Below are 26,858 nucleotides of genomic sequence, written 5' to 3' on the forward strand. Positions count from 1 at the left end.
TAAATGTTCAAACTGTCTGAATGTGGATGAGGAGGAAAAGAACCTGAGGGAAAACCTTGAGTAAAACTTTTATTTTTTCTGTACAAAAATCATATTAGTTACCATTCTCAGTATTTTCATTATTATCTCTCCACTAGCTCAAGTCCCCACCTTTAGGAACGATCACATATTAGGTTTTTCGTGAGCGACGCACAGAAAGAAATAATAATAATTAAAAAAAGAATCTGTTCACATCTTTGTCCAATTCTTGAGCTTTCTTGCTGAATTAAATCATCTCAATTCTCTCATCACACAGTGGAAGTACCTCTAAACACTTTATATTCTCAATCGCTATAAAGCACTAAAGCTCCATCTGGAGCCGAGCGTGTGCAAGGTGTTTCTGTTTCGTCTGCTTCCATTAATTTCTGGTTCCAGAAGTGATCCATCACGTTCACCGCTGGGGGAATAAGAAATCGAAAAACCATAGGATGAAAATGGAGATACACATATTCTTGGTTAACATCGCTGGATGGTTTGTGCATAGTTGCAGTTCTCAAATTAATTTGTGGAATTGGTTTCCCACCAGCAGACAGAACCTGACGTCGTGTTAGAGTCAGAGGTCGGTGGGATTTTACCAACAGGAAGAAATACAACAGCTGCATATCTGCGTGACACAACAGGAAGTTAACACAACAGTTCCCTCGCCCATCGATCACTGACTCATCTACTGCATCATTAAACTGTGTAGACGTGTGCAACGTAAGGAGAACTGGGTTAGAGTCTGTTAACAGAGTTGTGCACGGAAGAAAGAAATCTCGATCTGACTTCTGTTTCACAGCTGAAGTGTCCATTTCAAAACATTTATAAAATGCTAAACAAGAAATCTCCTTTTTTTTTTGCATCTGTGAAATATCAAAATACATCTTAATGATTTTAAGTCCCCATTTAAATGAAAAATGTAGAAACATAATAAACAGACGTGATTCTCTGCTTAAGTGTTAAAAAGAATCATGCAAATCACTTTCATATTCTCATTCGTCCGTCTGATAACACCTGCTGAAATACACACTGTCTGCACATCCTGTGTGAACATCTGATCCCAAAACATTCTTACATCCATCTCCCACCCCCTCCCCCCGTTTACTTCACCTCACCGTTCTCTGACAAAGCTTTACAGTCACAGTACATACTTCACAACTCAACCACAGCCGCTGGTCACTTTAAAAAAAAACCCCACAACATACTCATCGACCAACAAACCAAACTCATGTTCGTACATATAAAAAGATCTGGACTGCAACATCAAAGCATCGTGTTTGTCAAATAAAATAAAAAGGGGAGAATTGGAGCAGATGAGGGAAATCTATCATTTATAAAAAGTAAAAAACTAACTGTGCATCTGTAGATTTGAATCAGGAGACAATCCCTCTCTGCTGGATCACAGTGTTGTGGCCAGTCCATGTGGATTATTCTGATTAGCAGGGTTCCCAGAGCTTAACGTACCAGCACCAATCTGCACACTTGGACACCTCCTCAAATATTTGGTCCCCAGGGACACAAGGGACAAACCTCTACTTCCGAAAAATTATTTATTTTTCCTTGCATTTGCAAGTGAGCCAGTGTGGTTGTGGACTAGTTTGTAAAATATCTTTCTCTGCAGCTTCAGCAAAGCATCCACAGCCTTGTTGAACTCCTCTGTTGTCCGATGCTTTGAGCTCTGCAAAGCTCTTCTCTGCAGTGACAAAGAGTTTGTCCTGAAATCAGACTAGAGGTTGTCCCCTGGCTGGTACTGTGGCTCTGTGGCGGTGAAGTAGTCCTCCAAGAAGGACTGGATGTACTCGAATGTGGGTCTCTCATCCGGCTCCTTCTTCCAGCAGTGCCGCATCAATTCGTGAAGAGACTCGGGGCAGCCCTGGGGGCAGGGCATGCGGTACCCTCTCTCTACCTGCTCAAGTACCTCTCGATTCACCATACCTGGAAAAAAGAACGGGAAACAGGATGTAAATGGACACCAGAGATTTTTGGAGTTTACAAAATGAAACTTTAATGAAAAACTTGCGCCCACATATCATCCTCTGTTATTTAAGTGAAACTAAGGAAATTGATTTTACTAAAGTTTTGCTGGTGAAGAAATTTAATTTGGAAACAACCCAGTATGCAGCTGCAGGCAGCAGAAGATGTTGGCCTCATGCAGCTAACAGTGGGAGAACATGCCCACACAACCACCGTGTTAAAAAAGAAAACACTTTGTGGAAGTTGGGTCATTATTTCCTAGAACATTTGTCGTGAATGTTGAGGTTAAAACACACAGCGGAAAAGGTCAGTCAGTGATTTGTAGAAACTAGTGCAGTGATTATTCTAAACCTGCCTGTGGGGAACAACAGGTAATGTGGTGATGAAGGTTTCTTGTGATGTGCAGTTATTGAGACGCAGTGTGTGAAGACCTGCCTCTGGACCCTGAAGCCACCGCTGCTGCACTAACAGCCGTTCATCGGTTTATGAAAAGTTCAGTGAAGCTCGACTCAGTTCACAGAACCCGGAGCTGGAGAATCAGTTGTCGTGACCACTTGACTTTATTGTCGAGATCGACAAGATTGTCACTTATGTTTGACGAGTCCCCCTCGCCCTGACTACAGAGGGCTGGTCCTCGGAAATGTTTATAAATATTAGACGGATCATTTATTCAAATCTCACCAAATTCGACAGAGCACTTCCTTGTGTCCAAGTGTGACATCGATAAGATTAACAGTTCTCAAGATACGTGAGCTACATACAGACAGTCCAAGACTTCTGGAATAAGATAAAATGTCTATTTCAGTGTTCACACATATATAATATATAATAAAACATTACCAGTGTCTAACTTTGCAGCTGCAGCAATTTCAACCAGCACATGTTCTGTTCCTTCCTGCCCTGCGAGAGGATTCCTTCCCAGGACAGGAAGACTGTGATCTGAACCCTGTGACACAGAGACCGCTCCATGGGGAGCTTAACTGCAGCTAAAAGAGGTTATGACACTGAGACAGTGGTCATGGTCGCATCTCCCCCTCCGCCACCACCAGCACTCCTCCACCCCCCTGCATCTCTCGGTGGGAGAGTGGGGATCAGATTATCTCACACTCGGAGAGAGGAAAAGCCCGCAGCAGCAACTGCTGAGGCCAGGATATGGCGGTGTCGGATGCTGAGGGTTGTTAGGTTGATTTATGTCTGAATCCTCAGCCTGTCATATATACGTGAGAGTGTGTGTATCTATATATACACACGGACCAAAATAGATAAAGATGATGTGTTCCCATGCAGACGCTTGGTATACCTGCCTTCTGCTCTACCCAGGAAGGGAACCAAAATAGAACTCCCCAAAAATACCGCAGCACGTCAGGACGAGAGCCACCAGTGCCCCGTGAGTCATATAACCATTTTGAGGAGGGGAACGAGGGGGTTCAGCCCTCAGAACTCTCTGTGGTGAATTAATTAAACTGTACGGTTTGCACTGAAACCAAAGAGGCCAGAGGAGCCAGATGGCCCTCCGCAAGAGATGGTGGTTAAGTCTGCCATATGGCACAGCCTGTAATCAGTGCCAGTCAAAGCCTGCCCACACCAGACACGCTGCAGTCCTGCTCACAAACAGCAGGGGGCAGAAATGAGGCGGCAGGGACACAGGGAGATTCAGAGGTACTTTCCCATGTACTGATAAATCATTGGACATCTGTGTTGACTCATATCATCTATATGCAGTTCTGTTCTATTCTGATCTGCTTGTGAGAGAAAACACTATTTAAAGCATCTGAATCACATCAGCGTGTTGAAGACAAAGTGAATTATGAATATGAATGTTTCCCATGAGGGAAACTTGGATGTTCTCCATTCGTGTTCTTCAGGGAGGGAAAGAGGGATTTCTCCGATGTTAAATATAAACACACCTGGGTATGGTACTCTGCCTTTGGTCACCAGCTCAGTCAGTAGTATACCAAACGACCAGACGTCTGATTTGATGGTGAAGCGGCCGTAGAGAGCAGCTTCAGGAGCCGTCCACTTGATGGGGAATTTAGCTCCTGATGCAGAGAGAAGGAAGAGTCAAGGAGGCGGAAGAGATCTCAACAAATTTTATTTATCGTGGATTCATTAGCTGAATATTTCTTCAATTCATGAAAATTGTGTGAATATCTAATTACTTTAGAAGGAACAATGGGACAGTGGTGATTACAGAGACGGATAGAAACTGGAGGTGGGGCTTTAAATAATCAATCTGCTGATTATTTATTGTCATTAAGTTAAGCATGAAATCTATTTCTCACAATTACACGTCCAATGTCACATCTTCAAAGAGCTTTTAATGTTCAACCGTCAACCCAGATTTTATATTCAGTTCACGATCACAAGATATTATAGAAAAGTAACAAAAGCTGTAAAATGATGGATCAACCTTCTTTAAATCGTTTGTTTTAAACTCAGTCTGAGGCTCTAGTGATGATCAGACATGAATTAAAGGTACCTGGTCAGATTTTAAGCATTCAGAATAAATGTGATGTCCATTTGTTCAAATTCTCACAAATAAGAAAACAAGCATCTAAGTGCAACAATTTCAAGACACACAACACAAACCTTGTCTGGCAGTGTACTCGTTGTCCTCGATGAGCCGAGCCAGGCCGAAGTCTGCGATCTTACACACCAGGTTATCAGCCACCAGAATATTGGCAGCTCTCAGGTCCCTGTGGATGTAGTTCATCCTCTCGATGAAGGCCATGCCGTCTGCGATCTGCCAACAGATCAGACAGAACGGAGAATCAAACAGAGAATCAGCAGAGAACGAGCTCAGGATGCAAATAAATGAAGGTGTCGTAGAAAGTTCATTTTTAGCTTTATTCAAGTAAAAAACTAATCTCAACATTAACTAAGTGGTGACAGAAAAAATACTCTTCATTCATGTTGATCTGACCCAGATTTGAATGCAGACCATGTGACAAGAAGAACAACGTCTCTCCAACTCCTCCATCTCAGGGAATCAGCCTCGTTCTAATTCTCAAACACTTTTCCACTCGATTTAGTGGGGACGAGTGGGGACGAGTGGGGGGGGGGGGGGTCCCACAGAGTGTGGAGAGGTGAATTAAGAGCAGATCACAGTAGGCGACTGAACCAGTGAGCTTAAGTGGCCTCTGATGAGCAGTGTTTAACTGCTACAGGCAGTTAAGTGGTGGAGAACGAGGGGAGGCACATGCAGCGGTGAGGGAGACGAGGGTAGAGATGTCAGGTTGGATATTAAATAAATATGACAGCCAGATGGAGAACAAACAGAAACCCTCACTCACAGGGACTGAATATTTGTCTCACACACATTTGTCCACATGAAAGTCTCTTTGTTTTGCTGCCGATGCATAATCATCATTCCCTCAGGCTGAGTGAGAACAGCAGCTGGGCAGGAGTGAGGCACGGGGAGCTGCCGGGTCTGTGTTAATATTCAGATGCTGAGTTTCGTTCCTACCTGAGAAGCCATGTCCACCAGCTGCGGCAGCTTCAGATATCTACCATCGCCCTCCTTCAGGAAGTCCAGCAGACTACCTGTCGAGAGTTAAGCAGACGGCTGTCACGCAGGGTCAATGCATCGAGGTGTGTACGAACAAAATACAAGAAGAAACACAGTATCATCTGAAACTGAAGTTCAGCAACAGCTGCTAATACATATACAATTATATTTTACAATTAGGTTTGAAGACTGAGTTTAACTCCTGAGTTTTTAACTCTTCTTCTTTATAAGCAGAGAAATGAGCATTGATATTGTTTTATGATATATTGTTCAGCTTTGTATAGTTAACTTTCTCTGCTTAGTGTCCATCTTTATCACTTGGTTCCCAATCACCTGCTAGTGTTTCTCTTTGTGTTCTCAGTTCTTACCTTTGCCCATAAACTCGGTGACGATGTAGATGGGCTCCTCGGACACCACAGCGTACAGAGGCACCAGTTTGTCGTGTCGAAGTTTCTTCATGATCTGAGCCTCCTGCAGGAAGGCCTCAGGGGACATGGTGCCGGGCTTCAGGGTCTTGATCGCCACCTTAGTGGTGCCGTTCCATGTGCCTGAATGAAAACAAAACAGTCACTCACGTTTGATGTAAACCACAAATAAAGGCATGATTGAGGAAATAATTCATTTTGTTAGGGGACAGAAGCACAGGACATGAGACCCCGCGTTGGCCATTATCGCCAAAAGCTCTACAATCTCGCTGTCTTTCCAAGTGGACATCTTTGTCTGCAGCTTCTACCTCTTGTACATCGACATTTGTATTCTTTTTATTTATTTAATTTAATTTTTCATATTTTCACATCCGTCACGTGCTAGAAACGTCATCGACACGCCCACGCGCTCCCTGGTAATTTTCCAGACATCTTCTTTCTGTATTTTCACATTTTCATGACAGGGGGGGGGGGGGTGGCAGGAACAGTTCTGGAAAATGTCAGGAGCGACTGACTGTGACATTTGCATTCTCACATTCAGCCCCTATACTTTTTCTCAATCCTTTTTTTAAGTGATTGAAACGTCAGTCCTGCAATCCTCTCTGATGCCACTGATCTCTGGCAGCGTTCCCATGTGCAAAGAGCCACTCGGGAGTAAAAGGACACGACAGTTTAAATAATCAGCCACTTCCTGGTTGAGAGCCACTTACTCACGCCCTGCTTACATACAAAGAACTGAGCCGGGAGATCTACTGCTTCCGTCATAAGGCTGACCTTCATGAATGATTCATATTGAACAAGCTGCGTGCACACAAGCACAGACACGCGCACTGAAGGACAAAGTAGGGCAATGATTATTGGTAATAATATGAGGCGGACATAGGAGAGCAGCGGGAGCCAAAGCCACAAGCACACACTTATTTAAAAAGCAGAATGACACATGAGCAGAGGAGGGATTTTCACTGTGTAGATCAGAACACCCATCAAGAACAAACAGTGCAGGGAGCGACACAGAGGGATTCCTGGGATTGCTCAATGGAGGCTTGCAGGTCGAGGCTTGCTCCAGGCCAGGCTTAATGAAAGAGCGAGAGATGAAAGAAGAGAGCTGAAAGGCCGCCCGTCTCACAGACAGCCCGGGGAACTCAAGTGTAGGAGGTGACCTGTGATCGCCGAGATCCCTGTGTGCGTGCGTGCGTGTCCAACCAACAGCAATCAGTAATCAGCGTTTACATCAGTATGTGGGTCAGTGTGGCAGCAAGGCGAGCTCTGTGCTGAGGTCATCTCCACTCCATTTCATGCTGATATGAATCATTCTATGAACACACACTGCTCATACACGTTTAATACTTCTGGATTGTTTTACATTAAATTTACATCAGTCATAAATAATGCAGGGCGGATACTGTGTTTCTGTATGTAAGCACTAATGGCCTTGTAAGCATACTGCATGTACACATTTGTTTTTACTCTTTACTTATTCATGATATTTGCTTGTTTAAAAAAATCTATATTACAGAGTGTAGGAATGTTTGTTGTTGATATAAGATTTAATGTATGTATGTAAAATGCATGATGGAGGCCACAGATTATTTCCTGTGTATCTCAGCACACTCATCACCACTGAGTTAGACACAATCTTGAATACATCAGCCACATCTGACTTCCATGTATTTTGTTGACAATTTCTCATAATTTGACCCGTATTCTCTTCATGTAGGGTTTTACAGTGTCCGGAGCAGATCTACAGCAGAGGTATATATATATATATATATAGATATACGTATATATATTATACATACAGCTTCAGTGTCTCCAGGTGCAATTTAAATTTGATCATTTTGTGACACTTAATATTATTAGTTGTAATCTGGATGGTAAAATATGAATCACGTTCAGCTGTTGAAAAGATTCCTGAGGAAACACTGCACTTGCCCTGCTTGATTCATCAATATGCCACGTACACGTATACACTATTAAATCCAACCCGGTAGTGATAGAACCTTTGTTACACATTCACAAGGACAAAGACTGAACTATTAGATCTCATTCTCGTGAACTTGGAGGTTCACACTCATTTTGTTGTTTTTATTTATTTATAAGTTGTTGCTGTAAGGCAATAAAACTGTCAAATGGTCGACATCAACTTCACGCATGAGACATTCAGTGCTGACCTTGTTATGATGGTATCAATATGATATTAACTGTGTCCTACCATCTCATTTTAATCTAACCTTCTTCTAATGGAGAATAAATGGCTCCACAGAAAATATGCAGCCAGCCAGTTAACAGGCGTAAGTGATGCGTGTATTCCACTTTCCCAAACGTAAACTGCACTTACGTTGTATGAGAGCACAAGTGGTGTTCACTACAATAAAATTCCAACACAGCCATAATAACAGTCAAAGATTTTACAAGGAGTGTTTTGTTCTTGGTCAGATTCATTCAAAGACCACATTACAAGACAATATGCACAGCAGATGTGAGTATGTGTGTTTCTGAAACACGCGATACACTGTGTGGTGTGGAAAAGCGTCGGTCTCTTACCCATCCAGACCTCTCCAAAGCAGCCCTGCCCCAGTTTGACCTCCAGACGGAGGGACTCTCGTGGGATTTCCCAGGCGTCCTTGGCTAGTCCCTGAGTCTGAGGCTTCACTGTCGGGCACACAGTCGTCAATCTGTAGCACAGACCATCCGCATGTTCTGAAAGGAACGGACAAGTAAAGACACACGGGGCAAAAATAAACAAACGTTAGGTGTGGAGCTCGTCATTGATCAGGCTGCTATTTCACATCACCATGCTGTTAAACAAGTACACAACCAGAGTTAAGTGCATCCTGAGACATACTACATTTGAAGTACTGCAGATGTGCTGAATCAAATATTGCACTTATAACTGTAATCAAAGTACAATAAAGCAAAATTACAGAGCTGCCGAGCCATTGCTTCTACTGTCATTCCTCACAGAATAAGCATTTCATTTTTTTTTTATGTTCCCCTCTAGACATGATCCAATTTTCTGGTTATTTCACCATAACAATGTGAACCACATTGGACTTGAATTTATTATAAAACAAAAACAAGATAAAAATGTGCTGAAGGTTTTCAGATACAGAGACCACAGCTTGTGAAATGTCCCATTTTTATTCTGCACAAAACCAGTGTGTTTTATTCAACCACTCCACAGGTGACATCCATTTTTCTCAGCTCACGTCTGTAGGGACTTCAGAGGCCACACTTCCAGGGACATTAGGCAGCGCAAAGCCTGAATGTACCAGTCGTCAGTTATAATGAGCATCGCAGTCAGTGAGTCAATGACATGAATTATGTGGAAACGAGCAGGGCAGGGTCGACAATACAAGACCAGAAATTGTTGAAAGAGTCACATAACTGAAGTCCTTGTGTTTATTGGAATCTGCTTCTCTGAGTTGGAATGTTATTCTTGCAACGATAAACAGTTTGTTCTACGTCCAGACACTTTCTTGTGACCACTGGGGGACTTTTAAGGACAGCTGCCCGCTTAATAGTGTCGTGCAGCAGTTTATACTAAAGCATTTTTTGTATTATGGCTACATCCGTATCCATACTTATTCCTGAAGATGGACATCTCGTGACCACTCATATTTAAACAGGAAGGCAAGTGCGTCCCGCACAGGTCCCGCTGGACACGGAACCCAGATTTCTCAAATAAACGCTTATCTCCTACGCATGTCAGCAGTTGTTTTATTGTATAATGCAGAACTTAACTACACAAAGGCTGATAGCAAAGACAACAAGGTCAGCAATGCTTCGAATGATCCATGTAGCGTTTCTACTCTGGGAGCCGAGGCTGATGCAGGTTGAAGGGGGTCCCGTCATAGAAGTGTGAGGAAGTCGTGAAGGAAAAGACCCAATCAGCAAGTGGTCTCGAGTGTCTATGTCATAGTTTCCAAACAGCTCCCTTTTTGACCGGCCAGACTAAAGATGCTTCCCCGGAGTTTTCAAACTAAGACGGATCCATAGCAGAGTCGATGCGTTTTCAAATGAAAATGTAGTGGTGCGGATGTAGCCTCACATGGTATTGCTTTTTTGGGATTTGTTTTTAGTCTCAGTGAAGATATTTCATGCAACAGATGAACAGAAGGAAAAAAGCTTCAGCAAAAAAAAGTATTCAATAACATTTCCCAGCAGCCGATCTGCAGCTGAATAATGCATTGTCCTCTGCCAGCACTGCATTTGTTGACTGAAGTCTCAAATTAAACAGGCGCAGGAAACAAGGACAACTTATATTTCAGAAAACCTTCAAAAAAGACAACAAACCCCAAACTACCTAAATGACACCTTTGCCTAAAACACACCGCAGGTTAAAAAACACGAGTTCGAAAGGACAAATAACCAACTTGCTCCTGGAGCCGGAGCATCTGTCCCTGTTGTAAACAACACTTTGCCTAAATGCTACCTACCTACATGAGAATAAGATGTGTGGGTGGAAACAGTGGACATGCTACATACCTGTGTAATGTTTCACCAGCTTCTGTAGCATCTCAAACTGGGCCCGAGTGGTGATGTAATAACCACCGTTGTCCAACTTGCGGATCTTGTAGTGTTTAACGTTGTCTCCCTTCACCTCATCCCAGTCCCGGATAGAAAGAGAGTAGGCACCTTCAAAATATACAGATGCTCTGAATTGCAATACAAACATATGTAACTTGACTTCGAACCTACATGAAGTCATTATTTTACTTTCCATTTCAATGCCCTATATAAATACATGGTTGAGCCATGTATAATCAAATATGACTGTCCTAACTTTACCCCATTTACACCTGGCATTACAATGATCTGAATGGTGTTTGACAACATGAGCATTCAGGAGCACTGAGGATGGATGGTGATCTAAGGTGGTTTGGTTTGCGTAAAGCACTTATCTCGTTTTATTGACTATCCAAAGTGCTTTTCAGCACAAACCAATTTCACACACATTCGTACAGGGCTACTACAACATATGATGCACTTTTATCATTTGGGGTTGAGTATCTTGCCCAATTACCCAAGGACACTTTGGCATCATCCTCCGGAAATGTGCGACCACATGCGCCTTTTCCAGACCAGCTAAGTAACAGCTTGGCAGCTACGAGTCAGTAGCCGGTACAACAACACATAAAGCAGAGCACTCCTGTAAATGTGATCCGGTTAAATTCATATCTTTATAGAAAATGCATACGAGACACATTTTAAAGCCAGGTGTAGGTGGAGTAATTGAATGCCTCACAATATAACACTGACAAAAATACAACTGACATCATAGTCTTGTTTTAAAACTGCAGCATTATAATCCCAGTCCTGCTTCAACAAGAATAAATTCTCTTACCTTTAGTCGTCTCACTCTCTCGTGCCAGGAAGGTGCCCCGCTGGTTCCCTGGATGCAACAACAAGCGCTCCGCGTCTTTGCGGCCCATCTTACCAAAGTACCACCTGTCAACAGAGACAAAGTCCGACAGTCAGTCTCAGGAGGAGCCCTCATTTTGATGAATTCTGTACAAGCAGAGGACTGAAAACACTGTGCTAGTGATATCTACTGAATTTCAAAAAGTGTGTGGGTCAATGAAGTTTTATCTTATTTTATATGTAGATGTTGGAGATTTGGAAAGTCTCTGTTTGGATCTTTGAAATCATGGTATGAAATTGGCAAACTAAACATAAATAATAAAAATAAATAAAGCTGATATTACCTGACATTAAACATCAAGTTATTTTATGTGGTCCGAGGTTGAACTCTCATTCAGTGTAGTTTAAATATGATTAGGACCAATGCGACTCTCATCAAAGCTGATTACTAACTTTGCTCCAGGCTGCAGCTTTTCCTATTACATACGAGAAATCCATAAAAACCTTTATCACTGTTGTGATGAATAAATTAGTAAAATATCAGGGCTGCTCCTTCAAAAAGAAACTGACAAACTCAAAAAGCTTACAGGCATATTTTGTTCTTCAGACGAATTTTCAAATGAAACAGAAATTTGAGTCACTTTTTTGGACTAGAGGCAAAGTTAACCGACGTTTTTTAATAGCTTGTGTTAGAAAAAATCCCATCAGCCACTTGTACACCAGGCCAACACTGTTTAAAAGCTGCACATTTCCTTAATGTTTCTGTTACACCGGTTAAACAGCAATGGGAACGCTACCGGCTCTCATTGTTAATACAGGGCTCCATTGTTTTTACACTCCCTCCTGTGTGTGTGATGGGTTAGTCACAATATGTGACGGCCCAGCTGCATAATGTCGTCTAGCTCAGAGAACTGACTGAGCAGGGTGACAAACAGGAATGGAATGAGGAGGAGAGAATAAAATAAAATAATTAAGGTGTTAAAGAGAAGGTCACAGACATCGTGTTAGAATCACAGCATCAAGCTCTTACTCTTCAGCCTGTATGGAGTCGGCTGGAGCCACGTAGTTACTGGGGATGTAACCTTTCTGTCCGGTGTTGATGGAGCGAGCCTCCCACCAGTCGCCTTCCCTGGAGGCACAAGAGCATGAATGAAAAATGAACCTACTCTAAAAAAAGGAAAGAAAAAGATTGATGGCACACACATTTAGAAAGATAAAGAAAGAACAAGGTCACATTACGCGTCATTCAACTACGTCAGGTATCTGAGTCATCGGGAGAAGAGTTCATCTGCCAAATCAATTATTCCACAAAATGCATCAATAATCAGACAAATGTCCCTTGACTGACGTGTTAATATATATAACATTATTAACGTCTTAATAATGATTATTCAGAGCCACGCTAAGATTTGCTTTTTGTGAAATATGTTTTTTTCTCAAATGTAGTTTCTTTCCCTTTCGGTAGACGTTCAAGTTTGAATGTTTCCTGAAAGTTTGGTTTTAAATTAGTTATTTGATGCTTTAAAAACAGGTTGAAACATCACAGTGGACCGCTGAGACTGACCCACGATTGGCCGAGCGTGGATATTCACATCTGTAGTCGGGTTGAAGCAGCAGAAGGTGGAGTCCAGTTAACAACAAGTACCTTAATATTATGTTCAACACTTGACTAAATGTACTTGGTTACTTTTCACCACTGATGTCAAGATATTGTAATGGATGGAATAAAAGGTGGTAAATGCTTCTGCATAGCTGCCGCAGTTTAAGACCAAAGTGACAGATGTTAAAAATATGTGAAAATCTGAGTTTTACAGCAAATGTGTGGGTTTAAATTTAAAGGAGGAGAAACAGAAACATCTGTCCTCTTCTCTCAGAGCAGACACTAGATTCATCACTGTAAACGCAACACGAGCGGTTTAAGTCTGTACAGTATATGATGGATGAGGAGGATAGAATGTAGAGCATTTGGAGCTAAGCCCATTTTCACACCTGTGCACACCTGGGGGAAAAAAATGATGTGCTGGCAGTCGGCCTTACGGACGGAACAAAATGTATTTATAATCTGCTGGTGTTTTCTTTTAGATGAAACGAGCATAACTACAACAAAACAGATGTCAAATGACGAACAGCAGTGTATAAATATAAATGGCATAAAACAAATTATTCTTCTCATTATTTACTTAAAGAGGGAAACTCAAGAGAATGAGTGATGGAGTAAAATATTCTAATGACTTTCTTCAGACACATTCAGGATATTCATGTCGTTTATAAATATTTATTCTATTTGTTTTGCTAAATGCTGGAGCTGCATTATACGTTTCAGCTGACAGTAGCCGAATATAAACCGGAGAAGCAAACTGTGGCGGGAACATAGCGATGGGGACTAAACAGATGGCCCATTAGAGGACCCCATTAACCCAGACAGATTTCAGCCTTAATATCAGACCTGAATACAATGAGGCATTTAAAACACACACATGCACACACACACACGCACACACACACACACACGTGGTCACTGCACAAATGCAAGCATGTACACACCCACACATGTCCGACCAGCAGGTATCTGTTGGTGTGAAAAAAGCGAATGTTCTCACGTGTTGTTGATGATCTGGAATCGATCCCCTTTTGTAAAAGACAGATCATCTGACGTTCTCGCCTCATAGTCGTACAGCGCTACGAAGAAAGTGACACCACCTGGAATCAAGAGAAACTGAGCGTTAGAGCATAAACGACAACTAGGTAATCACACAGTGACTAAAAATAGCTGCTTCCTTCAATATTGCTTATTGAGATATTTAAATAGTGTTGTATATATAGTCTTATCTTTCACTAATGAAACAGATAAACTGTTATTCTGATATAAATTCAACTGTTTCACAGAGTACACCTGTGTCCTACTTCCTAACTGACATCACTTCAGTCAGTGAATGAAACGGATCATTTCATCTTTCGTTCATAATGGAAAGAGTTTGTCCGTGGTCTGGACACACGGAGCAGAGGGACGACATGACTGATATCTTTATCTCTGGGAGGAAATTCAACAGGCGAGATTAGATGCACAGCAGTTCCTCAGGCCAGATTATCCTACTTTAAAGAGTAAGACAGGGACAGTGTGTGCGTGCGTGCGTGTGTGTGCTGCACGTTGAGAGGAAGAATCATTCTTGTGTGTCGTGTATGTTTACTGCATAATTCACCCATCCAATCTAAGATGCATTAACAGCCCAGAATAGCAGGAGATTACGTTTGATGTCAGCGAGCATCAATTCCATCACCGACAAATCCTTAATCAAAAAGTCTTACCGAGTCAAAGTCTTGTTGGGAATAAAACTTTTTAACTCGAGTCATTGAATTCAGAGCATGCAATTGTTTCCTTTGGCTCAGGAGGGGCCACGCCTGCTGCATTGCTTCCCATATTACAGACTTATTTTGGGTTTCTGTTCGGCCTTGATGTTTGGCCGACTTGTTTCAAATGTCTAATTTGCATAACATCTGCTGCTCATAACATCCTGTGCATAGCAAATTTTCAGCCGACTCTATTCTGAAGTTGAACACTGATGTACACATAATGACGACACTGAAAAGTTTGAAAGGGAGGGAGGAAAATAATATTATATTTTCAGAAAGTATATTCCGTTGAAAAATGCATCTACTTCATTTTAGGTTCTATTACAAAGCAGCACATTAAGCTTCAGTTGTTTTTCTCCGGTGGGCTTAGGAACCCAAGGTTTCATGAAATTATTTGAATGATAACGACAATTCAATCATGTCAAGGAACTTTTTAAGCAGTTTCAAAGTCCACATTCTGCCGTGTTCCCCTCTGAAACCTTAAATCCTCTCATCAGCCTGACCTGTGATGACACCGGGGAAGGGGCTGCTCACGGCCACCGAGGTGAAGGAGGAGGAGGCACCACCGAAGGGCGTCATGACCGAGGATGCCCCGCCAAAGGGTGTGAGGGAGGCGGCGTGACTGTTGTAGCTGTTGTTGTGTGGCTTCATGGCAGGTGAATGACCCATCAGGGTGGGGTCGGGCCCATAGTGGCCCAGGTGGGCGTTAACTGGCGCTGCATTTGAGTTTTCAGGTCGGTACTTCAGTGCCGGGCCCTTGTCCTCTTTACTCCTCACGCAACCCATTGTCAAGCCTGCAAGAAAGAAGAGGGACAAGGACGATTGACTTCAACTGTCTGGTTGCGTTTATATTGATTAGTACATTGGATTTAAGATTTCTGGGACTTTTGGTCAAAACGTCTTCTGAGAAATTACGGGTTGTCTTTTGCTCAGCTTCTCATTTCCAACATTTTATATGTTGAATAACATATGAAGATGATCATTACGAGATCAGAAGAGATACAGAGCATCATGTTATCGGCGACTCCTCGGTTATCATAAGCATTTCAACTATTAACATGGTCAGGAATTAGTCTGGACAGTTCATAAATCAGCCACAGCTAACAATGGCTGATTGTGCATGTTAATGTCAATGTGCTTTGTCATGAGGGTGAGAAAGTGAGACATATTTGTGATATTCCTCATACTAGCCTGAAGCTCTTTGGAGGGTCTTAGCATTACTACCACCAAGAAAACAAAGACTGAAGGCCAGCGAGTGACCTCACAAGACTTCACAAGTTCCAACAAAAGCTCAACAAGCCAACCGAGGTAGAGACAAGATCGTATTACAGCTCATGGCCATTTCTCCCCTGAGATCATTCCATTGCTGAAACAGCTTTCAGAGGGACAACCAAATGTTCAGCCTCTGGAGTTGTTGCTCTTCCCTCCTGAGCTAACTGATATATGAAACCCTGTGTGTGTGTTTCCTCTTCTTCAAAGACAAAAATCTAAATACTTAATGTGGAACTAAAATATATAAATATATGTAAATATATAAATATCTCTGTTGGTGTTGGTCTCAGAGTGAGTAGTTGGGATGTCTTCACAGGCAATAAATACTGTACATCAGTTATTGCACAAGTGTGTTTGTATGTGTCTGTCTTATCATAAGAATAAAGTGTCACCTTCAGTTCATGTGTGTTTTGTTCCGAGAGTACACTTGAAAACAAGCTTCTACAGATGAAGACTCCGGGACTGACCCACGGCCAATAATACATGTTCTGACGTGTGTAACGTGTTACAGCAAAGCTTCAGATGTCTGTCAAGGACCGATGGTTCAGTGGAGCGCAGACCTCCACCACAGAGGTGCATTAAGTCTGAATAAACCCTGTTCAATATGCAATATCTCGAAGAAATCACATAAACTCAAGTAAAGGGGACATTAGATTGTTGCATACCATGTAAAAGCTTTAAAAACACTGGAATTGAAAAATAATAATTAATGTGAGAAATATACAGATTACAACTACATGAACCAAAAACAGTATATGATACAAAATAGGCACAAACTACATTTTATTGAGCATAAAAAAAAAAAGTCTGGCACTGAGAGTGATGAGGCTCAAACCCAGGATTAATCGCTCAAACCCAGGATTAATAGCCTGCACGCTATAGTAGTGAACACAGATGACTTCATGCACCTCATTCAGAGAGGTCTGCTTTCTACAGACTGCATTCTCTATAGGATTTAATATAGGAGATGTTGGTTGATATGTTTAAGTCCTGTGCTCCTGTTTTACTAGGAAAATCCTGCCATTTTGGTGTAAAGATAGTTCTTATTCTGTGACTCTTCCACAAGTGAAATACGATTGAGGAAAACAAATAATCCAAAGAGGTGAAATGCTGAATACGGACGGTTTCTTGTGTTAATTTACTTAACTCTGGCTAAGGAAACAATTCATTTAGTCTCTGCTGGCCTTGGCTCACGAAGAGCAGAGCTACAACTAAAGCTAATGAGGCTCAACAATCAATCTATGGATCTGCTTGTTTCAGATGGACGGAGCATTGACGTCCTAACATGAACAAACAGTATTGACTGAGTGTTAAAGCTGAAGCAGCAGAAACACAGAGAGAGATGAATGATGGTGAGAACAGGATGAATCAAGCTGAATTATTATGAGGTTGAAGAGCAGCGAGGATGGTCTGAGAGGAAAAAGTGACGCTGCACAAGTCAAGAAAGAAAAATGAAAAGTCATCTCAGCTCAATATAAAATGTTTTCACCCTATGGATAGACAACATCATTCATCAACCATCACAATGTTGAGCCAGTAAAATGAGTAAAACTACAATATAGTTGAACACAATTTTTAAAGCAGGTGTTTGTGTCTGAAACATGTATTTCAATTTGAATGAGTGAACGTGCTCAGTTGCTTATGCAGATGCCCACACACGTCAGGAAACATAGAGGCATGAGAGATTTTAGTGAGCACGCTACCACGCAGCTAGCAACGCTAGTTTTTGTCAGGTCATTAGGATTTTCTGGATAAAGCTTCACAAAAAGGCAGATGAAAATACCTGTTTTTGTTATGGTTTAACTCAGATAATCTGAACTTCCTGATCCTCACTGTTTTATGGTACAAACTAAACCATAAAAAGAAACATTTGACCTCTGCTATTTCGCAAAATCACAACAGAAGCCACTGACTACAGAGCAGAGGTCAACATAACATGACCGTCACCTTTGACCTCATCCTGTCCCACATGTCAACTACTGCATGCTTCCAAACGTCCAAAACACTTAGTGCCTGACCCTGACGCTAAAGCTACTGCAAACTAACGACCGACCTGAGAGAAAACATGTTGAAGGAGGGTGCGTGTAGTTTAAAGAGGGGAGGAATGTTTGAAATCCTCAGCTGTGACCTGGAAGTAAATGTTCCAGACTGGAGGTAACTGGTCCTGTTGAGATGTGGTTCTAGCAGCCGACCTGAGCGATCTGATCACAAGTGGACAGAGTTAAGTACGTGGTGCTGAATGTGTCACCTGTGACCACTTGTGATCAGATCTTACTTCCCCACTCCACATGCAAAGGATCACACACCTCGTTCATTTGTGTTCCTCAAGATCAATTGATGTTGTTTTTTGTCTGAACATAAAGAGTCAGAATCTCAGGATGCATCCAGGATGTATTTGGGTTCATCCAGAACTACTTGGTGCAGACCAGTTGAGATCAGATCAGTCTGGAACGGATTCTCATACCGGATTCTCGATCCAAAGGAGCACAACATTAACTGTAAGTGAAATGTATGCTTTAATGTAAAGTCAATCACCAGGATTAACAACTCAATAGATGAGGAGTCATGACTTCCCTGCAGATTAAAAACATTTAACTTCCATCAATATTTCTGGATGACTTCATGACTCCTACGGTGGTTGCACTTTCTCTAAACGACTCCTCTGATTAATGGTCCTGAATTCTGTCATGTAATTACAGACTGAGAACTATGTTAAAACCTCCCCTCTCTTTAATAATTGGCAACCATTTCCATTTTCTGTATAATGCACCCAGAGGATTTGCTTGTAAAATGGCCATGAAAAGATCACAAGCCAGAGCGAGCCCACAGGGTTGGCACATGATCTGGCATGTCAAACTTTTCCTCTTGGGCAAAAAATATAAGACGTGGCCTTCGGTGAAATCCAGAATAAAACTGGGGATATTGTATTTATAGTAAATGTCACTTATCAATAACTCAAAAAGGATCAAATTAATAGAGAAGGAATAAGAAAGTCTTGTTTTTAATGATAGGCTTACTTTTCTTGCTGCTACAGAGACTTAACAGCTCTTTTTATAGAGAGCTCGAAGAAGAACATTTTACTGCTGTTCATGCTCAGGCTCAAACACTCTCTTTTTCCCTCTCAACGAGCTACTGAGTAAAAATGTGGACACATAAAGAATTTCAGCGACTCAATGAAAACGTGTGTCAAATCAAGGGAGACAAGAAAAATGAAGGAATTGTGTTTCACTTTTTTGGTGAAATAGGTGAGATAGGGTATTAGCCTTGCTGGAGGTATTCAATCTCCTTGCAACCTTCTAGATCTAAATTTAGTGCTAAATAGAGGCTGCTTGGGATGAATTCCAATAGCACACTACTTAACAGACTTTATAGTTTGCACAAATATGTCTCTAAGATGTTGATGATGATGTTCTATCCTAAAATCTCCAAAGTATTGATCTATTCTTACTAAATCAATCCTCTGGGTTTTTTTTTTTGAAAGTAGTCTATTAAAAACAGTTTGGTTTAAATAACATTTTAGATAAGGAATCCACTATGAAGCTTTGAAACCACCCAAGGAGAAAACCTCACCTCTGCCTGTTCAGTACCAAGAGAAAGGCTCTTTATTCAGTCACATCTACCTTTTGTTATGGACAAAGAGAAAGTACCTTGTGGTGCTCCCCCACAGACTCACAATCCCATACACATGCTAACACTGAGCAGCGCAAATGCTAATAAGGGCACAGACACACCAGCCTTACAGTGGAGCCGAAAACCCCCGACAATCAATCAAACCAAGTGCTCCAATTCAATATTCAAAACAAGCAGATGCTTCCACACGCAGGGGCAGATTTACAACCACAGCTGGTGTGAATGGACGGTTTCATCACTGTAGAGAAGTAAATAAAATCATGGCAGTAAACGGCATATTCCATTTCATGGATGGCTTTATCCAAAACACTTCACAGAGCGGCGAGGACGCACATTGCTGCATAAGTTTGAGTCCCGAAAAGAAAAATCTATGAAAATAAATTAAACTGAGAAACAAGTCTGAGGATATTTGTGGCCAGGACATCGATTACCCTCTATTGAAATCGAATTCAAAGAAAATCTCATTACAGATTATTGTATGTCCGCTCCCAGATGGTTTTCTAAATGAGGCTGTTATGTCCACAGTGACATTATCTGGAAGAAGTGTGTCATTCTTTTAGTGGCTCCACATCAACACAGTAAACACAACTGAGTCCACCGGATCTGACTTTAAAAACTCAAGTTAGTGGAACATTTTTACACACTTCACATAACTACAACCCCCAAACTCTCATTAAATCCCTTTTGGTCCAAGAGCAAACGTTATATTACCATAGAAAAAACAAAACTAGCCGTGAAATCTGGCACAGAATTAGAATTTTGAAAAAAACATATATGCTTCTGCACATATTTGTGAATAAATTTAGTCCCTGCCATACTGTACAAGAGCACACAAAGGGAGTGGTATGTGTTCCAACAAATGCTGGAGCCAGACCCCATCCAAGGACATGTGACATGCGAGGCTGTGTGACAAACTGCCAGCGATGCCGTGTCAGATTGAGGAGACACAGGCTGCCGCTTCCCACAGGGTCGAATACAAACAATGCCTGAGAGCCGCAGGAGGGAAGCTTTGGCTGTAGCTGGCATGCATGCGACGTTCTGGAAGAAAAAACATCTCACCACTACAGGTTATCAGACCAAACAGTTGACTCCATTTATACCGAGAGACTGGACTCAGATTATGTTTATAACGGGTATTGACAGTTTTCTCAGGAAAAAGAAACGCAGGGAAATTTAATTAATCCAGAGGGAATTGGCCAAGAATGATATCAAGATAAAAATATCAGTCGATATGGGCAGAGAATGACAAACATTTTGCAAAACTGAGTATTAAACAACTGTACAACATAAAAACCAATAATGTCAAATGCCCGCTCCCTGTACGTGCACAATGCGAAATATGTTGAACTACTGTAATATTACTATTGATGAGAATTACATGGGTACAAAACAAAAAACTACATCTTTTGGTCCCTCTATATTTAGCTTTGATGTTGTCCAAGCAGCGTATTATTATTTGAGGTTATTTTTATCATGGGAATTCAAGAAATGCCTCAGTGGAGTCCTGATAATACAGAACGAATGACTGCAGCGAAGTCTGTGTGATTTCACATTCTGTAACAGGAAGTGTGACGCAGCTCTCGTGACCGCTCAGATAAGATGATACGATCTGGGAGGGGCCCTTCAACCTTTGAGCTGCTGCCTTATGTAACCTTCGAAGTCCCTCAAAACTAAACGGATGCAAATTGTGCTGTATCAGAAACTACAGTTGGTCATTGAAGTTGAATAAAAATGGAGGCAGGTATCGAACGTCAAAGCTTTTTTGTACTGAGCAAAACCAAAGCACACCTGTGAGAGAATCAATTGCCCAGCACTGACAGCTGCTTTCTTCACTATGATCTGATGATGTTTCACAGGTTTTAATTAGAACTTGACAAATTAATATTAAGCAACTTGATGATAGAGACAAGCAACATCCATACAAACCACTTCCAGATTTAAAAATGAGTATTTGAGCTATTTTCGACATTCAGTAGAAAACTACTAATCAGCAGATAACTCAACGGTGAAAATACTAAAATACTTGTAAAGTGCAGCCCTAATTCGGTTGTCTCGGCAACAAACCCTCATTAACTCAGCCTACTCTATTTTTTAAATGCAGGACAACTTTTATTCTGATGCACTGACAACATTCAACCTCACAGTGAGGTGTGGTCAGCTCTTTTACACTGTGGTGCTCCCAGATGTGATGTAACGTAGAGCTGTAGCGTCACAGTGCATCACTGAAAAGCGATAACAGCACGCAGGGAAAAAATATCTGTTATCGACAAAAGAATGACTTTGTTATTGGCATCACGTAAGTATCTTATATTAGTATCAATCGTTTAACCCTGTTAGTAAAACAGTTTTGGACTTGAACCCCAGGAAAAGTCTGGATGATTGTGTTTGGACTTTCACCAGATTTTGCATTTTACATATGAGAAATGCAGCAGGAGATTTTCCCCAGTCAGACGCAGAAAATATGTGGAGCATTCAGGCGAGGGGTGGCGCCTGGGTAGAGTATGCAGGAGGACGGACATAACGTAGATTCTGCAGTGGAAATCACATGTTTTTGTTTACAGCACATCGACACAAATCTCGTCCTTCCAAGCTGACGTGTTCGTCTGCGTCTTCTACGTGTTTGGCTCCTATTTTTTAACCGGAGATATCTGTATTCAGGTTTTTTTGTTTTGTGTCCGTTGAGTGTTTGAGACGTCACCATCACGCCAACCCGCGAACTGAATAAATATTTCTGCTTTACTCTCACATGGGCTCACTCGGACATTCTCCAGAGTTATTAGGGGACTGACATGAAAAACTCAAGACAATACCCAGAGCAACTGACTCGGATATTTGTGTTTTCACATGCGGAACCTCTGGATAATTTCAGGATGTCTGGAGTTCAGTGCATGTCCGAAGCATTTAGACCAATTCATCCCTCTGCTTCAAAGCTACACCGTAGCCTACGTGTAGACGTGTACACTACGCAGAGCCCTACACCGCACCCTGACGTGCACCTCCAGAAAAATGGTAGCATCACATTTCCAGCAGAATCACTGTCAATCATTTTTGAATTGAGTTGAAAGAATGAACATTGAAGACGTCTTTCTTTTCATCGTTGCAGTTCTTTGTTTCAACCAGAAACCAAAGCAAAGAGACTGAAACAGATTGAGTCACCATCTAGGATGTCAAATGTAAATCTCAATTTACCACCGTGCAAGTTGAAATGGTCAAACTGCCGGTTTTGTCCAAACAACCGTCTAATCGAACACTACAATGTTGTTGATTAGTTTTCTATTGATCTTTTCAGCACTAACACAAACAGTCTGAGTATCTGCATCAGTGTTTTCTGAGGTTTTTCCATGACTTGTGCAAACATCAGCACATGAAGTCTACAACCAAACCGCCCATAGACTGAAACATAAATCCAGTGTATCACACCAAAAACTGAGCTGACAGAATTGCTGCGTAAACACTGGCCACAATCACAGAGAGATGGGACACGACCCGGGGCCGTGAACCATTACTGAAGACTAATACAGTAATTGCCCTGGCACACTCGCTGAGGCGCAGCTCGGCCTTATCTTCGGGGCAGCCTGCCATCTCTGCCAATCACAGTGAGTGTAGGGGGCCCAGCGGAGGGGGGAGAGGAGGAGGAGAAAGAGGAACTTCCTTCCGCATCCATTCATGCCGTTGAGGCCACCTGCTGTGCCTGTCAAAGGGTCTAGAGCGAGGCTGGGGTAGAATAAAAGCCATCTTCAAGCTATAAAAACAGAGGAGCTCTTCTTGTTCTCTGTGCCCAAGTCGCTCACTGAAATCTGAGAATCGCAAAATTCATACATTTGTTCCATTTCCTAACACGCAAGTCAGACTTTGACTTTTACTCATCTTGTAATGAGGCTACTGTAATGATAGTGTGAGTCTTTTTTATGCCATGAGGACTCTGAAGGAGAACCCGAGGATCCTTCATGTCTCCAGTTAAAACTCAAGTCGCTGAACCACGGCCAACACCACCTGTTAGTGCTCCTCACTCCTCTGCCAACAGCCCTCTCCATCCCAGCTGTGTGTGAGTGTGTGTCCATGTCTGTGTGAGGGAGACAGGACTGTCCAGTCCACTGGGGCTGTACTAACAGAGGGATTACCATGGAGGAGGATTACTGTGGCACCAGAGTATATAAGCACACCATCAGAAACATTCACACAGAAACGCTGAATATGCTCACATGTACACACACACACTGCAACACAACACTACAGCACCCCCGCCCCCTGTGTTTTAAACCCACCGTACACACACAAACTACAGATTCAGAGGAACATGTAGGAAAGTACAGGAATAGGCTCCCAGGAGTTTTGTCATTTTGGAAACTGCAGTAATTCAATATGTCCAGCAGTGAAGGCCCAGTACAGCTGAGGCCTGCAGCAGCTGATTGTGTGTGTGTGTGTGTGTGTGTGTGTGTGTGTATGTGTGTGTGTGTGTGTGGGGGGGGGGGCATTGGGTGAGGCAGACAAGAGAAATGCAATGGTTTAACTTAAGTGAAAGAAAGTCAACCAAACTTTAAATGAATCTGTGCAACCTACAAACAAAGTGTGGCATAATTCCTTATATTGTCTATTTCATGAGTAGAACCCTTTGCAAAGCACCGGGTCCAGTCTGACTCCTGGACGGGTTAGGGAGTTTTCTTTACTTTATTCTTGTTTTCTCCAAATCAAAGACGCACACAGATCTGCTCCTGGATCAGCCACAGCCACGATCCGGTGTTTTCACCAAACCGAGGAAACTCTCCTGAACCGCTTCCCCAACTTTCTCCAAGTGTCACAGCGCTACGAGGCCCAGCTCAGCACACTCCCAGGACCAAACCAAACACTTCTACCAAGCTCCTCTTACCTTGAAAGCGACCTCAGCAGCGTGGTTCCTCGGCTACATGCGTCCTGTGGTGCCTTTACGCACGGGCTTTTGTCTCTTTTTCACGATCCAGAGAAGAGAAGAGTGAAAACCGCCGACACAAGCACAGGCACAATCTCTCTCTGTGTCTCTAACGTGGAATCTCTGTCTGTCCCATACCGATTAACTCACTTCTCCAGCCCAAAGTCCTCCTCCTCCTCCGCCGGGATCCTGGATGTTCCTTCCACACCAGGACGCACGTCGCCGGACCGACAACCGCCGCTTAATGTGGCGGAGCTCGGAGCGAAGTAAAAACAGTGAGAATATCCAGAAATCACCGCCTGCTCGTGGGTCGAGGTTTCCCTGAAAGACGCACAACAATAGCCGGACGAGCACCGAGGAGCCGACGAGGCCGGAGGAGGAATCATGGTGCGTTCAGGCGCTCAAAAGAAACTCGGATTTTCAAATACTTAGTCGATAACTACAAACATACAAAGTTTTTGAGGTTTTTCTTTGTCTATTGATGATTATGAAGAATCAAGATCCTACATGTCATCTGGGACAAGTCTGCTAAACACGGAGAAGCATTTTTAAAAAAGTTTTATGTATTTCTGTCTTTGCCACTGCACGCTATTAAATCAAATAATCACAGTGCATTTTTACTCTTATTCCTGTATTTCTTATTTTCTACTTAACCCACGGAACTTTCATCCAAATGTTTTTTTTTATGTTGTTGTGTGTTGAATTTACATTTAGTTTTAATGTAAACTACTTTGAATCATCTTGTTGTTGAAATGTTCAATTCAACATAGCATAATGTAAAACAGCAAAGATCAACAGCTGTTGATCGGCTGAGTGATTTCTCCACTCACCATTTCAGCTCAGGTGTAAATGAAAAGAAAACCTAGACCCAGTGGCTCTTAGCTGATGATTTGAAAAATGAAAACACTCTGAGAAGTAAATGAGAACATTCTAATGTCTTCTTTCTAGTTCTCGTTTCGTATCCCTGAAGTCATACCTGTATTATTTCCAATAACACCTGAACGTCGCATCATCTCCTACTGAAAGGTTTTCCCCGTGTGCCCAATATGGCCGACATCCAGGGAATATCCTGCTTCTGGTTTCGTTAAAACATAAAAAACTTGTATTTTTATTTATTAATTCTAAATCAAATCAAATAATAAAACAGAATATGTACTTTTTTTCAGTTCAGACATGAAAATGCAAAGAGAATAGAGCTGTTTCAGTGAATCTTATTGACAATGTGCAGGAATCTGGCGCCCCCTATCTTTTTGATATAGTGAGCGTGGGTTTACGTTTTAAACTAAGTATAATAAGTTTGTTGAAGTAAAGGCAGCAGCAGCACAGACTGTAGAACAATCTGCAGGAAGCACATGTTGTATACCAGGCTAAGGTTTGTGACTCAAAGCTGATCTACAGGTCTATTTTATCGATGTGGGTGGTTTATTGATGATAAAATGTTGTAGCGGCTCTTGATGGAGGAAGTTAACGCTGAGATTCGCAAACAACTCACATTAGAAAAAACAATGACAACAACTAAACCACTGCAGGCTCAGTATGAATGAGACCATTCTTCAGAAGTGATTTGCTGACCCCTATTGACACTGAGTGCAGCACTGCAAGTTTGCCCTGACACACACACACACACACACACACACACACACACACACACACACACACACACACACACACACACACACACACACACACACACACACACGTACGTTATAACTTGCTCTTTAGCCTCTGTGTTTTTCTTAATCAAACATAACATGAAACGTAAAATGTATAAACTGATAAAACAGTCTGAAATCAAGAATCACTTACTGGCTATTTTTTTTTCCAAACTAGGATATGTAGACTTGTGGCTGGTAGAGTTGTGTAGGTGTTATGTTTTTGTGGTTATCAACCTAAAAGTGGAGACCTCTCCGAGAAGCTGGAAGATTTTAAATAAAACAAATGAATCAAAATAGAATCATTAGAGTCCAAGACCAAACAATCCTATGTCTGTCTTAAAAATATATAATAATATATAATGATACATATAATTTTTACGTCATGATCCATACTGTATTCCCTGAAGAATTGATTGAAATATGGTCAAATGCCAAATTTCTCAATAAGGAAAAAAATAGATTTTAATTTATAGACGTGCCCACTGGATATGGACCAAAAGACTGAAGGCTCGCCCCTGCTTCCATGGAAGCTGTCAAACCCCTTCACCAAGTTTGGTACAAATTGCCTCAGAACTTTTTGACAAAAAACCAGATGAGGATGAAAACATGACCTCCTTGAGTGAGGCATTTGTTAATAGTTTTCATTCATATCTATTTATTCATCGTGATGCATCCTAACAACTTTTCCAAATTACATGAGAGAATGTGTCATTTGTCTTTGTCTTTAAAAAGATGAATGGAAGTGTTTACTAGTC

The 26,858-nt window shown here is 41.8% G+C and overlaps 1 protein-coding gene across 1 annotated transcript; it reads right to left on the minus strand.

Annotated features, from left to right (window-relative positions):
• Positions 1-56: 56 nt before the first annotated feature.
• On the minus strand, positions 57-24,860 carry yes1 (YES proto-oncogene 1, Src family tyrosine kinase). Its single transcript, XM_020109030.2, has 12 exons — positions 24,410-24,860; positions 15,144-15,434; positions 13,890-13,989; positions 12,320-12,418; positions 11,273-11,376; positions 10,414-10,563; positions 8,470-8,625; positions 5,869-6,048; positions 5,459-5,535; positions 4,582-4,735; positions 3,900-4,031; positions 57-1,953 (listed from the first exon to the last, which is right to left on the minus strand). The coding sequence occupies exons 2-12, from the start codon at positions 15,424-15,426 to the stop codon at positions 1,745-1,747; spliced, it is 1,644 nt and encodes a 547-aa protein (XP_019964589.2). The 5' UTR covers positions 15,427-15,434; positions 24,410-24,860; the 3' UTR covers positions 57-1,744.
• Between the last annotated feature and the right edge of the window lie 1,998 nt (positions 24,861-26,858).

This window comes from Paralichthys olivaceus, chromosome 16, assembly GCF_024713975.1.
Source record: "Paralichthys olivaceus isolate ysfri-2021 chromosome 16, ASM2471397v2, whole genome shotgun sequence".
In the NCBI taxonomy this organism is placed as follows: domain Eukaryota; kingdom Metazoa; phylum Chordata; class Actinopteri; order Pleuronectiformes; family Paralichthyidae; genus Paralichthys; species Paralichthys olivaceus.

Bases quoted from the DNA above. Each gene is read 5' to 3' on its own strand.
- yes1 (XM_020109030.2), bottom strand. From the start codon at position 15,426: ATGGGTTGCGTGAGGAGTAAAGAGGACAAGGGCCCGGCACTGAAGTAC. The intron at 10,564-11,272 runs GTAAGAGAATTT...TATATTTTGAAG, and splicing joins AGAGAGTGAGACGACTAAAG to GTGCCTACTCTCTTTCTATC. The intron at 4,032-4,581 runs GTTTGTGTTGTG...TCTCTGCATCAG, and splicing joins CGAGTACACTGCCAGACAAG to GAGCTAAATTCCCCATCAAG.